The sequence below is a fragment of the Mauremys reevesii genome, linkage group 15, assembly GCF_016161935.1.
Source record: "Mauremys reevesii isolate NIE-2019 linkage group 15, ASM1616193v1, whole genome shotgun sequence".
Taxonomy (NCBI): Eukaryota; Metazoa; Chordata; order Testudines; family Geoemydidae; genus Mauremys; species Mauremys reevesii.
Window position 1 is genome coordinate 28,570,929 of NC_052637.1, and position 18,030 is coordinate 28,588,958.

General features: G+C 46.2%; 1 protein-coding gene across 7 annotated transcripts in view; it reads right to left on the reverse strand.

Moving 5' to 3' along the window:
• The window catches only part of MGAT5B (alpha-1,6-mannosylglycoprotein 6-beta-N-acetylglucosaminyltransferase B), a 170,812-nt gene that overhangs the window by 89,386 nt on the left and 63,396 nt on the right, over window positions 1-18,030 (reverse strand). For all 7 annotated transcript variants that reach the window (XM_039502379.1, XM_039502381.1, XM_039502382.1 and 4 more), the window contains one exon: window positions 17,260-17,404. In XM_039502379.1, coding sequence (XP_039358313.1) covers window positions 17,260-17,404 — 145 coding nt within the window. The remainder of the gene's footprint in view (window positions 1-17,259; window positions 17,405-18,030) is intronic.

Here is an 18,030-nt window from a genome sequence, read left to right on the forward strand (position 1 = left end):
GAAGCACAGCCAGGCAGCTCTGCATGATGCTCTATCCAGAGGTGCTGCCCCTGCAGCTCCCATTGGCCATGGTTCCTGGTCAATGGGAGCTGCGGGGACGGCACTTGGGGTGAAGGCAGCGTGCAGAGCCCCTTGGCTTCTCCTATGTGTAGGAGCTGGAGGGGGAACATGCTGCTGCTTCCAGGAGCTGTGTGGAGCCACACTACACATGGAGCAGGGCAAGCCCCTGACCCCGCTCCCCAACTGGAGCGCCGGAGCAGGGCAAGTCCCGGACCCTGGTCCCCAGCGGGAGCTCAAGGGCCGGATTAAAATGTCTGAAGGGCCGGATGTGGCCCCCGGGCTGTAGTTTGCCCACCCCGGCCTAGAACAATGGGGCCTCAATCTCCGCTGAGCACTCAGCGAAAACAACTGATTTTCTGGTTCAATGATGAAACAAAAAAAGAAACAAAGAAAAAAATTTTGTTTTGTTTCAAACTGAATTTGATCAGTTTTTCTTGCCAAAACAAAAAACTGAAAAAATATCTGTTTAGGTCAATTCAACATTTCAAAATAAAATTATCTGTTTCTAAACAAAACATCAAAAAAAATCATTTAGAAAATGTTAAAATGAACCATTCTGACTTTTAAAAAAAATGAAACTGCATTTTTCAGAGAATTTGCTATTGGCCAAAACAGAATTGCTCACCTCTACTTACGATGGCATAGCCGGATTATCAATATTTCCTACACCAGCACAGCCAGAGGGATACCCTGCTTCCCAGAACATCAGTGGGCAGGGAGTAGGAATGAGCTTTTTAAAAATATGCTTCTGGAGTGAAGATATAAATCCTACCAAACTGTGCTGGGGATTTGCCAGCGAGTGAAACTAGAGTAAATTACTGTAGGTTTTCTAGAATAATTTTTCCCTGGGACCTTAAAAACGTTTACTACTGCACTGCAAATATAGTACTTCTACTTCTAACCATCCACATTGATTTTCCCTTTATTATTTTTAGATTTATATTTCCTTGTGTTTGATTAAGATTCAGATCACAATGTCGTTTATAAAACACCATATACAGTATTTATCTTGTTTCAAAAACTCCTATGAAGATATATCTTTCCCCACTGGCAGATCATTTTCGGGATAATGTAGCTTGAGGTCGATTGTTCCTTTACTTTTTGAAGGCATTAATTTGGTTCCCCTTGCTTTGTCTCGAGCCTCCGACTTTGCAGCACCGGTTTAGTTATAGCACATTTATCCCTTTGCAAGGTACTGTATATTTATTGCCTCTTATAAAATGAGTATTATGAAAAGATGAATGTTTCTATTTGTGTGTTGTCTTGATAATACAAACCCTAAACATACTTGCTTCCTCATCTTGTACGTTTAGCTATTAACTGTTGTAAGCAATGATTTTAGTGAGATCCACGCACATGGAAGTAATGTCAGTATTTCCAAGACAGGACATTGTCTGTAGAAAGTATATGATGATATTAACTGTTGTGTAGCAACATTCACCAAAGGATCTCAAATTTCTCTTCACAAAGGTGTGTGTTAGTATCTGCTTTTTCAAAGATGGGGAAACCAAGGCACAGAGCAGTTATATTACAGGTACAAAGTCATATGGCAACTCAAAGTAGCAGAGCTGGGACCAGAACGAGGAAGTCTTGACCCCTAGGCCTCTGCTCTGGCCAGTACACTACACTACACTACCACCTCAAATAGGGACGAGTAGTATGAACCAGTACATGGGGCACTAGATTGGGAGTCAGGAGACCTACATTTCATTCTCCACTTTGCCACCTGTTCGCACTGTGAGTGTTCCCTAGTCACCGTGCCGCTCCGTGACTCAGTTTTCCTCCCACCAGAAAACAAGGATAATGATGCTCACTCATCTTTGCCAAGTGCTTTAAGAACCATAGATGAAAAAGGCTATATAATTTATAAGCATTATTATGGTCCATAGAAATAATAATAATTAATAATAATACCCAACTCTTACATTGTGCCTTTCATCTTTAGATTTCAAAACCTTTTACCGAGGAGGTCAATATAATTATTCCCATAGGCTTCATCAAATCAATTTAACACAAAAATATTATAAAGCAAAGTATGTTTCAAATACGTGTTTCAGTAGCTCTGTATTCTGCAATAAGCTTCATCCTATCCTATTTAGGCGAACAGCTCAATCTTGTCTCCATGAACATCTGCTTGAATAAAGAACTAAATTTGCTCTGGCTGTCTTTGCGCTCCTTCCATACTTGCTTTCTGCAAACATTCTAACGAACATGTTCCATGCCAGAAACGTTCATTGAAACAGCTCGTTTTCAGCAAATATTAGATGACAGGCACTGAGTCATTTTTGAATTCTTTTGATACTACTAGCTACGCTCAGTCAAACATGGGAAAGAAACAATGTCATGTGACGTGTATATCCAATCAGAACCAATCAAGGAGCTGCTACTGTATACATTTCCATGAGTCACTTTACTCACAGAAAAAAAACAGGAGTACTTGTGGCACCTTAAAGACTAACAAATTTATTTAGCATGAGCTTTTGTGAGCTGCAGCTCACTTCTTCGGATGCATAGAATGGAACACACAGACAGGGGATATTTATACATACAGAGAACATGAAAAGGTGGAAGTATGCATACCAACAGGCAGAGTCTAATCAATTGAGATGAGCTATCGTTAGCAGGAGGAAAAAAACTTTTTGAAGTGATAATTAAGATGGCCCATAGAAGGTGTGAGGAGAACTTAACATAGGGAAATAGATTCAATTGGTGTAATGACCCAACCATTCCCAGTCTTTGTTTAGGCCACAGTTAATAGTATCTAGTTTGCATATTAATTCAAGTTGTAGTCCTGGTTACTTTAACGAGATGACTCCTCTGAGTAACATTACTCACGTGAGTATGTTTGCAGGATTGAGCCCCAGCACAGTTGAAACTTGAGTTTTCCATCCAAATGGTCAAAACATTTTGAAATTTTGACGGGGAAAAAAGGGGAAATGTCCATAAAATTTTTGTAAAAGCAACAAAGAATCCTGTGGCACCTTATAGACTGACGTTTTGCAGCATGAGCTTTCGTGGGTGAATACCCACTTCTTCGGATGCAAGTGGGTATTCACCCATGAAAGCTCATGCTGCAAAACGTCTGTTAGTCTATAAGGTGCCACAGGATTCTTTGTTGCTTTTACAGATCCAGACTAACACGGCTACCCCTCTGATACATAAAATTTTTGACTCATTTTTGGGCCATCTCTAATATCAAACATCTGCAAAGAACAGTCCACAGAGCAAAAGAAATTTACTGACAATCCACACTCAACTATTTTCAAATCAGTTTAAGAAAATCATAAGATAATTCAAGACAGGGCTGAGGCTAAATTCATAGACTAATGCCCTGATCCTGCAATGGACTGTGGTGACAGACCCCCCGAGTCTGAGGCATTGCTCCACTTACTTCTATGGGATTTACTCCCATGAGCAATTACACACACATATGTGTGTCAAGATCAGTCACTCGGATGGGGTACTCACAGTGCATGAAGTTAAGCATGGGCATTAGTCTGTAAGGACTGGGGCCTTGGATACATGTGTCAATCCTTTGACCCCAGTGGCGCTCCATGTAGCCTCGGGGCTCTATTTAGAATCAGTTGCGGGATCAAGGCCAAAATGAATTACTACGAGTTATTTGCTTATCTCCAAAGCTGCAGGAGTTAAAATCTCAGTATTTCCTACCTACACTGCAAACATTACACTGTGTGTATGTCTCTATATTCTGTGCTCTGTATGTGGCTAATCATCGTCAGCATAAACATGTGTTCTTTGAAACTGTTTTTTCAATAAGTAACTGGGCTACTTTTTATATAAGTTGCTGTGACTGGGCGGTAAGGAACTCGTCCTCTGGCGGGCAGCGGGAGAGTTAGTGGCCACGGCACATATGCCTGATCTTACTCCAGGGACCCCAGCTAGGAAGTGGAGAATCAGTCAAAGCAACTGTCCCTGAGACTGTAAGAGTGGGGTCCTGAGAGCTCCTGGCTTTGAGGCTGACCTGGGAGCAAGTCTCCCCCATGGAAAGAGAGCAGTCTGCAGGATCCCATGATTAACTCCAGTGCACTGTTCAGTTTGTACAGCAACCCTTAGCTAGGAGAATCTCTCCCACCTCCATTCATTTGCTTCTACTTCACTCAGCCTTTATCTTCCTTTGCCAGTTACATATTTTATATACGTGTGGAATCCAGTGGCTGGAACCCATGGGACCGGATCTGCCCATGTGACACACCAGGGGAGGGGGATTCAGGGCAGAGAGAAGGGATTCCAGATGGAAACAGCACTGATTTATACATATGGGAGGAAGGCAGAAAATTATCCCCTCCCTAAACTATCTCCTGGGTTGCTATGACCAATAGCTCCCCAGCCTGGGGACGCACCACTCTCTGTCTTCCACATTTTAGTGTGGCTTGCATGATTATTTGCTAGCTGCACTGCAAGGCATTATCTCTGCCTCTGCTGGCAGCTTTGAGACATTCCTGTGGCTTTCTTCTGCCTCCCTTCCAAACCGGAAATTTCACTAATAAGAGTCCAGCACTGGTCTCCAGTTCGTTAACCATGTGATGATGCTCAGACATCCAGGTGGGGCTGCCACTCTCAAGTGGTCTTAAATCAGAGGCATTAGAGCGGGCTGAGGATTCATTGATTACCGAGTCTCCTCTCACACTGGTATAAATCAGAAGTGACACCACTGCACTCAAAGGAGTTATAGTGGGAGAGGATACTCAGGACACTGGTATCCCATCACCCCAGGGCTTTCTATTCCCCTTATCTGACTTTTACCCCCATTTATCTGGTGCTTTCCAGACCCACTGGCTGCAGTTCAAACCTCCCCAGCCCAATGGGGTTTCTGCTCAGGGTCAGGCTTAGAGGAGGAGAGTTCCTCACCCAGCTTAGTTTGCCAACAACAGTTCTGCACTGGAAGGTGGCTCGGAGGTGTTCATTTGTAAATTATCTCAGAAAATGTGACAAGCCCTGGCTCCAAAGGGCCAGAATTGGCGGTTTGCCGCGGAATGCTAATGTATAGAGAAGCCTAATTCATGCAGCCTCGTGATAAATGGGCTCCCGGCGCACTGACACATAGGGCTGAAAGCAAACAAAAAAATAACCAGCAAGGGAAGACTATTAAGGAATTAGCCTGAGCAAACTGAATTGGAGGGGATGAGGGGGAAGGCTGGATAGTGCAGCAACGATGGGAATAAGGGGAGCCCAGGCATGGGTGGATGAATGATCCTAATTCAACAAGTTGAGAGCAAGTAAAGCCCAGATACCAGAATGGCGGGTAGTTTAGCGGCAAGGCAGCCTGGTCTAATGTCTAGGGCATTAGACTGGGACTTGAGAGACCTGAATTCTATTCCTGACTCTGCTGTTAACTTGCTACGTGACCTTGGACTGCTCCCTTCCCCTCTCAGTGCCTGGTTCTCCTTCCAGCCTTTGCCTGTCTTGTCTATTTAGACTCTGAGCTCCTCAGGGTAGGGACCGTCTCTTATGATGAGTCTGGGCAGTGCCAGGCGCAGTGAGGTTCTGATCTTGGTTGTGGGCCTGTCAGTGCTACTGTAACACAAATGATTAGTGATCATATAAACACCCATGTCGGTCACAGCCCTTCAGTCTCTCTAGGTAAAATGGGAATGAAATAAGTCACGGTGTCTCCCCCAGGGCCCCAGCTTGATTCGACCCTTAGTACCCAGTAGTCAGAGGGAACAAGGAGGCTGAGACATGGGCTATCACCTTTCCCTTCCCTCCTTGAACGAGAGAGCGATTTACCAACCATACCTAGGGAAAATCTCGCAGCCCAGAGGCCAGGGATCTCCTCAGCTTTGTCTCCTTTTTTCCAACCCCTGCCCCTGGGTGGGTAAGTGGAATTCCAGATTCTAGAATTCTGATACAGTATTTCCCCTAACTAGGTTGTCTTAAGCGCTGTCTAGCTAACTCCGGGCAGAGTTTCTGCTGGAGAAGAAGTGATATAGGATGGAAATGACAGTGGGAGCTGAAGGGAAATGACTGGCTCCCGTGTAACCCGAGCCACAGACGTGTTTTCTTTCTTCCTCTTGACAGAATGAGTCTATAGACCCCGGGGAACAGGGCAGGAAAGAGACAGGCTGGGAGAACACTCACTGCTGCATTTTCTAGTGTCTGGCTTTGGACATCAGGCGATTTATTTATTAATACATTTATTTATTTTTGCTGTTACGCTAATGCAGGCCCTGGACTGTGTGCGTTAAAACCAAAGAGAGGTTTACCAAAGAGCAGAGGGGGGTTACCAGAAATAACGCCACCACAAAACGTGGGCCACAGCCCACACTTACTAGCCAACAACACGTCTTAAGACAGCAGCTAAAGGACTCCCACCACCAACTGAGCCCCATTCTGCTCCGCCTCCACTGGAAGACCTTGAGTACAATTCTTCACCTTTATCTTCGAGCAATTTTTGTCAGACCTTCCAACAGTCACTTAAGACAAGCTTCACTTAACATGGTACTTTACACAGCCCATTTTCATTTGGGGATCACTATGTGCTTTAAAGCCATTAAATGAACCACATGAAACCACCAAATGACCCCATGTGAATTACAGATGGGGAAACCGAGGTAGTGGTCGGCACATCCTAGTCATATATCAAGCTAGTGCCAGAGCCAGGAGTAGAATATAGCAGTTCTGACTCACCAGCCCCTTCATCTGAGGATCACAAAGCTCTTTGCAACCATCAAGGAATCCACATAATACCATAGGGAGGTAAACTTGGGTGTAGCCGAGACATAGAGGGATATGCTCAGGGTCACACTCCAATTTAGGGCCAGAGCCCTGAATAGAACCCACTCTCGAGTCCTGCTTTATAATGCTTTTTCACACTGCCTTTACCCCGGTGCAGAAACAAGATCCTGGGGTAGCTGGAAATGATGATCAAGGCTAAGCCACATAACGTCTGGCAGCATTGTATCTAAAGCCAGACTATCAATGGCAACAATTTAGAAATGAATAGAGCCAAGCTGGCAGACAACTGGATGCAGGAATGTCACCACTAAGTGTCATTTTTTAAGACTTTAATTACAAGGGGAATCTGGAGTCATGTAACTATTACAGAAACGAATGCTTAACGCGTGAGGAAATTAACTGAACTCTGGCAGTAATTAAGCCTCAAGCTGAATCGTCATTATCAAATAGTATCTTGCACGGCCCATCCGGTGGGGGGGAAAGGGGGCACCAAACAGTGATGTCCCCATATGCGCCACATCCAGAGGTGATGGTACAGCACTACCAGGCAATCAGCCTTCTTGACCTCATCTCTGTCACTTCCAAGGAGTCCCCATCCTCCGTGTGGCTCACAAGGTTGGATATAATTTCCAATGCAAGCTAATATTTCCTTAGCCCAGTAAATAAGCTCTCCAGGATGCTTCCATAAGTAGTTTTAATTTTGCTTCCCTCTGATGATTTACGAGGGTTGCATTCAATTAACAAGGGTATTGATTTTTCTGCAGCTGGCCAGCACGCTGACTTGGAGTTGTTGTTTTATTATTAACCTTTTATCTCTCTTTCTCTGACACACACCTTTTGGGGGGGAGAGGAGGAGAGCAAGGGAAAATAAAGACAGCTATAAAATATGGAAGGAGACTTAGATGGACACAGAGTTTCACAAGGTACAGGATAGAAGCCAAACTCCTGAGGTGGTCCACTCAGAGAGACCAGAAAGGGGACAGAGATGCAGCTAGCCCTGTACCTGTGACAGCCATTAAAGATCCCATGGTATTTTTCAACAGAGTAGAACTGTTCACCTTGATGTCCTAGCAGAATTCCGGTGCAGGTAATTAATTACATTCTGTTTACTTAAATTCCCCTTGCAGTTTCTTCTGGGAAAGCCAGTCTTCCTGTTCAAGAAACCCTGGTTGTGCAGTGTGGCTAGATGAAGACTGCAGGCATGTAGCCACTTTAGAGGTAGCTGCATTTTAGTGGGGTGTCTGTGAAATGATTGGTTATACAGATATTCCATAAAGCATCTGGAGGGCCCATTCTCATTCTTCTCCATGAAGGTGCTCTATCAATTTGAATTGGGATCTGGTTTCAAGTAGCTGAGCACATTGTAAAAAGCAATGTTGATACCGTGGGATTGTGTGTTGCTGTTTTTCCCAGTTTCACAGCATTGGGTGAAAAACTGATGTGTCAGTATCATTAACCAGAAATGCTTTAAAAAAAAAAAAGCCCTTTGACATTAATACAATTTAATTGCATAATCTTCAACTGACACATGAAATATCAGTCAGTGGCACTCACAGGACAAGCAGCAGGCTAGAGAGGAAGGACTGCCTAGTGGTTACAGCACTAGCCATGGCTTGGGAGACAGGGTTCAAGTCCCAGCTCTGCCACAGACTTCCTGGGCAAGTCACTTAGGGAAACCGAGGCACGGAGACACTATCTGTAAAAGGGGGCTAATAGCACTTCCCTGCATCACAGGAGTGTGGTGAGGGTAAATAAATTAAAGCACATGAGGTGCTTTGTTACTATGTAAGTACTGAAAGACAGAGTAATCTAAGTGCACCAGGAAGTTTGCAGGGTGCTGAGATGGGCTGTGTTTGAACAAAGAAAACTTGCCCATCAGAACATGCCTATAGAAGTGATAGGGCTGCAGAGAACTTCCTCGCCCACTGGCTAAGCACTCGGTACAGCTAATCCCAGACGTACCGCCTACTCTTTCCATGGATGATGCATTGGGAAGGCTAAACGAAGGGAATTAAAAATCCCGGCATGAGCAGCAGGTCCACATTCCCCTTTCAAAGCCATCCTGGGGCATTTCAAAGACAAATACTAATGTGGCCACGGATGCCTGGGGTAAGTTGGCGGAGGCGTGAATGGAACGGAGAAGTGCAGTCAGGAAGGAAAGGGCCATCTCTGAAGAGAGCAGAGTTGGGAATCTCAGACTGGAAAAGGGTTGATTATGAAGACTCCAAGCAAACTGGTCTCCCTTGCCCACTGCGATAGGACTATCTGACTCAGCGGAGAAAGGGGACAACTGAGAAAAGCCAAAGAGATGAGCCTGCACGGGGCTATTTTTAATCTTGCTCCCAGCTGCTCCTGCTATTATGGCAGCGGGTCCTGTGGGATCCCGGAGCCACAGCAGGGTCTATGTTAGTCGCACGCAGGGCTCCACTGACAGGTCACAAGATACTCCTCAGTGAGACAAATGTATAGCAGACAATGAGCCGTTCCAGAACCACTGTGCCTTGTCACGAGAATAATACTTTGTGCGGCTGTTGAACCTTCATGAGAGGATCTCAGATTCCTGCACAAACATCAGGCCCGGCAAGACCTCTGAGAGAGAGGGAGGGAGGTGTTCAGAAACACACGACTTCGGTACAAAGGCGACAGGTGTCTCAGAAATACTGAAGATTTTTTAAAGCTGAAGCAGAGCCATTAAAAGAACCCAGGAGTCCTGGCTCCTGCTTCGCTTCCCTAGCCAGTAGGAAATACATTTGACTAGAATGTGGGGAGTGGGGGGTGAGGGACTTTCCCATTTCTCTGGAGTGTCAGGTCCACTCAGGGCAACCAAGTCAGGGGACCTGAAGCAGTTGCAGAGCTGAGAACTGCACAAAGTTTTGTAATTCTTATTGTATGTAACCCCTGTGCTGCTGGCAGACTGTGCAGCTGCTTCAGACCAGCAGGACTTACTAGGGACAGACCACTCAGACTCTCTGCACCTCGAAGTCTTTAAACCACGATTTGAGGACTTTAATAGCTCAGACATAGGTTAGGGGTTTGTTACAGGAGTGGGTGGGTGAGATTCTGTGGCCTGTGTTGTGCAGGAGGTGAGACTAGACGATCATAATGGTCCCTTCTGACCTTATAGTCTATGATTCTTCCCAGGGGGAACACAGAGACCCAAAACAGAGAGAGCTTTAAAAAAAATCCCTAAGGCAGTAAGCTTACAGTGGTGCAGGATTCATTTCCAGAAGGACAATTTGACCCACGTGCTCAGCCTGAAGTCAACAATTTGGATTCAAAGAACCGACAATAATAGAAATGAGGGAATTACGTGAGCCCCAGGTATACTGGGATGTGATTGCACTGAGTAATTCTAGCTGGCCTGCTTCCCCCGTGCAGCTATTGTGTGAGATATGTTATCACACGGCCTCATAGTGTGTTAGGGGTGCCCGGGGGATTAAGTATTTGTGCTTCAGTTAAATGTTTTATTTGTGAAGATTCCATACTTGTATTTCTAGATTATATTTCTGTGTTTGCATTCAGATTTGCTGTAATGCTTCAGCTCTTTGTTTCTATTTGTATTTGGGTTTATTTTCCTGGGCCATTTGAAATCCCCATGGACACATTCAAGGAGCCGTTACAATACAGGCTCTGGTTTTCCACCATCCAGGAACCCAAATAGTAGGAGAAGGTCAGATCTGCCATTACTCCAGTCTCATAAATGGTTCTCTGAGGCAGCGAAATGCCCATGGGAAAACATAAAGGCAACACAACAACAAATACGCACCCAAGGGAACACAACTAGACATGCCCTGTGCACGTAGCCTGAGGATGCATTGCTCATGGACTTTAGAGAGTAGACCTGCCAAGAGGTGCAAAGGCGAATGAAGATGGTAAAAGAACATCAGACTGGTAAGGAGTTTGACTGGCCGGGTGGATGACCTTAGGGAAGCATATATTCAAAACATACTTAACAGAGCTGGTCGAAACGCAGAATTTATGTTCCGCAGGAAACCTCTGACATTCAAATCAGAATGAAATTTAAAAAAAATCCAAAATTTCACGCACGACATTTTTTAAAATGTCTCATTTAAGGTCAATCAGAACATTCCATTTCAATAAAATCAAAGTGTTTCGTTTCTGTTTAGAATTTTTAAATATTTTTACACTTTCTATATAATAAAAAAAAATTGAAACAAAAAATCAAAATGTTCCATTTAGACCTTATCAAAATGCACGACAGAAACCCGATCCTCAAGTGTCTGAACTATGAGGGCATTCCAATCTTTCTCTGACACCAACACAAAGTATCAGTGGCCATCTTGAAATGTTATCGTGGTATATATGAGCACCCATCCCTTAGGCTCTTTCCAACAGAGGTCACCAAAAGGTCATCAGATTTCAACCACTCAACTGCCCTTTTAAACTTAAAATCTTGAAATCTGATACCTCTGCATTATGGGTCTTAAATATGACCATCATGGGTCAACAAAAGGCCACCAGGCTTTCTAAGGGGACTGTGATTGTTCAAAAGCCATTTGACGTGATCCTCTTAACGTTCTGTATGCACTTTCTCAAGAGGCTCTAAATACAAGAAATATCCTGGAGTTGAAATGTGATATTTCTATCATACATCATCAGGCTGACAGTTTGCCAAACTGCTATTAATTTCTTCTGCTGGTTGTGAAGCCGCTGAGACTGAGACATAAAAGTCATCTGAAGTTACTGGTTCTATTCACCAGCTATTAGCCAAGAAAATCATCAGAGGTGAGTGAGTCTACCACATGTGCTGTCATGAATATTCATGTCCACCCTTACAGTGGATTACTGTTGACACGTGTGTATAGATGACAGGTAGTGCAGGTGGTTACACAACACTTTCCATTATATATAATGTAGATATAAACTACATTTTTTAAACGTTAAAACAATATTACTTAGGTTGCTTAAGCCAAGAGCTAAAAAGTCAGGAAATGCCAGACTTAAGGTTGTCCATGCAACTTTCAGTAGATCCCCCTTGTGTGTATGCATTATGATACAGTCTTTAATTACATGATCATATACTACTTTTTTCCACCAAAATAATGGTCAGAAAAGTTTTTAAAGCGGGAAATATTAAACAAACTTAACATAATGCTTCTATGCCCTCAACAACACAGAGATGTGTATTATCTTCATCTCCTGTTTCCAACATCAAGGTTGGGTAGAGCTGCCTTCTACTGGTTTCTCATCTTAGGTACCTAGACTGCCAGCCACCTCCCATTTTACAGATGGGAAACTGAGGCAGAAAAATGCTGAGTGACTTACCCAAGGTCACATAGGAACTCTGCAGCAGAACAGGGACTTGAACCCCAGTTGCCCACATCCCAGGTTAGGGCCCTAACCACCAGACCATCCTTCCTCACAAATCTATGCATAGACATGTAAATATAAATACAAGGCTAGGTGTGCGTATAGCTGTGTCATAAGAAATTGTGTGATTCCAAGACTGCTCTGAAGGTTTGACGGACACACGATCTGGGATATGTTCATTGTTCACAGGTAGCAAACAGACTGCTGGGGGTCATCCCTCCCAGGCCACACCACATTGCCATGTATTTTGTTTGCAACACAATTTAGAGAAAAGTTACTTAAGGCTACATCTACGCTGCACGCTTCTTTCGGCGGCGTATAGCTATGTACTCGGGTAGCCCCCCAGCACGGAGTTAAGTAGCAGTGTAGATGGTGAGGAATGGCTCAGGCGAGTACAGTACAGATATGCTTGAAGGGAGCGGGGATGCACCGAGGACATACCCGCCACAGCTCTCTACTTGGCCAGGCCGTACCTTCTCGCTATGCTGCTATTTTCAGCAGAGTCGTGTCCCACTGCCTCCCTGCTGCTGGAACCTTCCCCCTGCACTGAGAAAGAGTCCAGCAGCGGGGAAAGGCTCTGGCAGGCGACAGCAGTGGGCAAAGGCTCCAGCTGAGCCTTTTCCCGCTGCCTTCCCCCTGCCAGGGCTTGTTCTTGCTGCAGTGAAAGCAGGGCCGGTGCAACCATTTAGGCGACCTACGCAGTTGCCTAGGGCACTAGGATTTGGGGGGCAGCATTTTCTTCGGCAGCGACTGTGGCGGCCAGATCTTCAGCCGCCCCAATCACCGCCGGCATTTAGGCGAAGGGAGCTGGGACAGAGGAGCGTGGGGAGGGCCGCCTGCAGCAAGTAAGGGAGGGGGGCGGCACGCAGGGGAACTCCCCGCCCCACCTCACCCCTGCCCTGCCTCCTCCCCGAGCTGATTGGTGCCGCAAGCCTGGGAGGCGGGAGAAGTGAAGCAGCGACGGCGTGCTCGGGGTGGAGGCGGAGCAGGGGTGAGCTGCTGCAGGGGGGGGGCGCCTCAGGGCGAATGGGGGGGAGATGCTGCGGGGGGGGGCACCTCAGGGCAGGGGGACGGGGGAGGGCGCAAGGTGGAAGTTTCACCTAGGGCGTGAAACAGCCTTGCATCGGCCCTGAATGAAAGGCTCTGGGAGCAGGGAGCCGCTGAAGCCTTTTGGGAGCAGGGAGCTGCTGAAGCCTTTCTCCGCTGTCTCCTCCCTGCCAGAGCCTTTCATTGACCCAGGGAGCTGCACACCAGAGTGCGGACGCAGCCAGGTTTTCACTGCGGCATGTAGCTGCATGTACCCTGCACACCACCACAAATGGGCCGTAGTGTAGACGTAGCCTCAGACATCTCTTTTTATGAGTGCTCTTTCTCAAACGTGGAAGTTCAGGTTGCTTTAGTCACCATTTCTGCAGGCCTTGGAGTGACAGAAACAATGAGTGTTAATAAATGTTGAAAGCCTTTCAAAATGATGTGAAATGTCTTTTGAGTAAATCATCATGTCACACTTTGAAGGTCTGATGGCATCTCTCGAGTTGTCAGTGTGAAAATGGATGCAGCATATGTATCACTGGGGAGCTGGGAAAGCCAGATCTGCAGTGGGATGTAGCAAGTGGTGCTAGTCCTGGCAGTGTGCGTATATTTCATTTAAAATCCATGTCTGTTCCAAGGGTGAATGGTACCAGCTGTGGACCTCAGACTAGAATAAATGTCAGTCTCTACATTTTATTTGATCCTCCTTTGTGGGAGGACAGAGGCTGAAACTACAGAAGGATGGTCTTGTGGACAAGGCTCTGGGCAGGGACTCAGGTGATCTAGGTTCAATTTCTGACTACCAGACTCCCTGTGTGGCCTTGAGTCCTTCAACTCTCTGTAAAACAGCGATAACAATCCAGTATCTCTAATGCCTATTTAGATTGTAATTTCTTCAGGGCAGGGACTATCTGTAACTATGGGTTTGTACAGTGCTAATACAACTGCTTTTCAATCTTGGTCGAGACCTCTTGGAAATTACTGTAATACTGCTGCCACTATGACTAATTTTCTCATTTGGATTATAGGTGTATTCCTGGAGGGGAGAGGTTAGAAGACAGTTTTGATGAACTGGTCAAAGGTGCAAAAAGAAAATGCAATTGATTCCATAGTGCCAGGGTTTATTTAATAGTCCAGTGGTTGATTCCAGGGTGGCAGAAATAAATGTGTTATATAGAAGTGTGATGATAGAAATTTATTATATAGACATGATGTAAATGTGTGTATGTTTTCCCTCTTTCCTATCAATATCCCCATACATGCTCATCTATCTATCTATATATCTGTAGATCCAGATAGATCTGTTTTTAGTAACATTTAAGCTAGTGAGCTTGTAATGAAAAGAACAGTTGAAAGGTATCAGTGTGTCATTGGGATTTGATGGGCTCCATTGGTCATGGCTGACTACTGCCATTTCTCAAAGGATTACTTCCTGCCTCTCTTCCTTGAAATCCAGAAGGCGGCAGGAAGGGAGAGAGAGGAAAAGCCAGAGAGACTTTTAACCCAGAGGCAATAGCGTCCAAGCAAAGCAGAGAAGAAAGAGGGAGGAAAAAATCTGAGCAAACCTGCAATCTTCATAATACTCTGCCACTCAGTTATTTGCTGCTAACTTAATCAAAGCTTAACTTCAAAGAAGTCAGCAGCCACATTAAGTGGGAACACGGCCTCAGTCTTATTTAAGAGCAGGGCTGGACTTGGGAACTGGAATGGAGCCAAGCACTAGGATCTTATGGGTCTCCTTACCCTTTCTAGTCTCAATAAGCTTTTAACCATTGTGTTGTGAGCTCTGTGTGCATATCTCCCTGGGAGGGGAAAGGCCAGGAAAGAGCGAGGAGAGAGAGCTCCCCGTTTCCACTGTAGGTGGGAAAAATAAGATAATGGCGAAGGAGGGCGAGTGGGCACCATGGATTTAAACTCCATGTAGCTGGTGATAATCAGAGGCTTAGCTTGCTAAGACGGCCATGGGGAGCTGTATTACAGGCAGGGATTCAAATGTTTTCTGATTTCCTGTCTCCTCTCTTTCTTTCTCTCCTTCTCATCCCTACCTCTCCCCTTTCCAGGGCTCAGCAGCCTCTCTGTGGGCACATGGTCATGATTATTCATATTACCACAAATGCCTAAAGGCCCAGTGAAGATCAGAACCCTGCTGTGCTAGGTGCTGTACAAACACATCATAAGAGGCAGTCTCTGCCCTGGAGAGCTCCCACTTTTGAAAGGGTTAGTAAATAACCAACAGAGGTTTTAAGAAATGACTATTCAACAATTAGACGTTGTTACAGAGTCCAACCGATTGACAGGTGGCTTATAATCCTGGCTTATATCTATTTATAATATCTTCTATCAACATGCTTATAATGTTCTGTAACACATGCTACTCGCGTCTGGAGGTTGCTTGTAATATCTATTAATCCTTCTTAAATGAAAGTTTAATATCAAGAGTGACCTATTTAAGAATGTTACATTCTTTCTTTTAAAATGTTAGTTTAAATTAGAGGGGGGGCACCTGATTCACAAAGCCGGGATCCGAAGGTGTTCCCCTCTAGGAGGGGGAAGAATGGCCCAGTGGACAGGGTGCTAGTTTAGGACTTTGGAGACCTGTGGTCAATTCTGTGCTCCGCCACAGACTTCCTGTGTGACCATGGCCAAGTCACTTAGCCTGTTTGCATTTCTGTTGTAAGAGGGGGATAACAGTACCTAATTTATATGGCCCTCATCACCATCTTTAATGGATTTATCCTCACAGCACCCCTGTGAGACACAGTCATGCTATTATCCCCATGGTACAGGTGGGGAACTCAGGCACAGGGAGGCTAAGTGATGTGTCCAAGGTCACACAGGAAGTCTGTGGCAGAGCACAGAATTGAACACAGGTCTCTCAAGTCCTAAACTAGCTCTCTAACTCTGGGCCATCCTTCCTATTGCCCTACTTAATAGGAGTGTTTTGAGGATGAAGGCATTAGATGCACTCTGATACTACAGTAATGAGAGCCATATAAGTATCATAGACAGGGAGTCTGTTTTGGGTTCAGTTCTAGTTTAAATAAAGGGTGGGAGGGGAGAAACGTTTTCACTAAATTCACAACAGTTTAATAGAATCCCAAACTGACAGACAGACACACACACAGTTCTAACAGTTTCACAGAACCCCAGACCACATGGGCTCTGCCATTGCTGCTCACAGCAGCCCTGCCAGCTGTTCCTGACACCATGCAGGGGCGGCTTTAGTGTGGATTCAATAGCACCCACAAAAAGCATGAAACCAAGGGTGCAAAACCAGGCACACATACGCTTCTCCTGGCCCAGTGCAGCGGGGAGGCCCTAGGAGAAGGAGGTTGGAAATCGAGCCCACCCTGCATTCACCCCGCTGTGGCAGCTCCTGTCCCACAGGGCTGGTCCTGGCTTCCCGCTCCAGGCATTGCAAGCTGGCACATGAGCTCACTGTGCCACTCAGGTTTGGCCTGGCTACCCCTCCATCATGACAGAGGGATGGCTGGGCCAAACTTGGGTGGTGCTGCAAGCCCACACGCCAGGCTGCAATGCCTAGTGTGGGGAGTTGAGCACAGCCCCCTGGCACAGGAGTTGCCCTGAGCAGGGGAGTGTGGGGTGGGCTTGCTTTGCAGCCCAGAACCCTCCAGGAACCCCCCTCCATACCAGGCTGGGATTAAGGCTGCAGAGACGTGGGAGAGGGTGCTGATACGGAGGTCAGTGCCCCTTCGGCAGTCTAGTTTAGTGCACCCATTGAATCAGGAAGCTACATTTGTCCAGCACCAGGTGGTGGTAATGTCTGGGTCGCGTAGCTACATTCTGGCAGCAGTAGCTCTGCACTTGAGAAATTATTCCAGTTCGAGACACTCAGGCGGGAAACACGCTTTTACTGGGGATGGGCTGAGCCTCCACAAAAGAACAGCAGCCCGGCTAGTAGCAGCAGGACCCCCTAAGCTCTCGTTGTCTGGATCCTGCGAAGTACTGAGCATGCCCAGCTCTCACGGCCAGCAATGGCATTGGAGGGCACCCAGCATCTCACTGGGATCAGACCTTTCAGTGTGGGATCAATGAGCTCCTCTCTTGTAAACGGAGCCAGGTGGGTTTGGAGGAAGGGGTTCCCTGATCCCAGCCGGCTCCATTCCCGCTGCCACTGACCTGTCCGGAGGAAAATGTGCCTCCTCCCCTTTCCGGAAGTCAGTGCTATTCTCCAGCCTGGCTAGTACGTCCATCCTCTTCACCATCATCTCCAGCATGTCGCTCATCTTCCGCAGCACCCCTCTGGACTCCAGCGCGCCCATCACTGCAGTCACACAAAGAGCAAGAGAGAGGCTAGAGCAGGGCTTGGCACTCAGGGGGACACAGTCATTTGTTTTGTCAAGATGGGAAGGAGCGGGTCAGCGACCGTGAAAGTGATGGATTATCAGCACTCGCCTGGGCCAGGGAGCGGGTGAGATGATGACATGAAAGCTTCCCTATACATCGCTGCCCATGCATCTCAATCCTGGCCCACAGCAACCCCCTGCTATTCCTAGTCTGGGACCCACAGCTCTGCCAGTCATGACTGCATCCCCCCAACCCCTGCTCTTCCATTCCGAGACTCTCCACCCACAGCCCTGCCAGTGTACCTCAGTCCTGGTCCACAGCAGCCCTGGGTTACAGCACTAGGAATGCACCTCAGCAGGCAGATATCAGGTCTCTTGATCTGTACCACTCCGCTGCTATTTCACTAGTGGGCACTGAAGGGTTATGGGGTTTTATAAATATAAACCTGGATTCAAATGTCATTTGGTCACAAGTACAATGAGTTTGGTGGTCTCAGTCTAGATGCCATGTATTCATGTTGCAAAGGCAGGACACAGCTTGAGCTAATGGGCTGTCTTTGCTCATGTCACCAAGAGATGCTGCTTCCTTGAATAATCAAGCAGA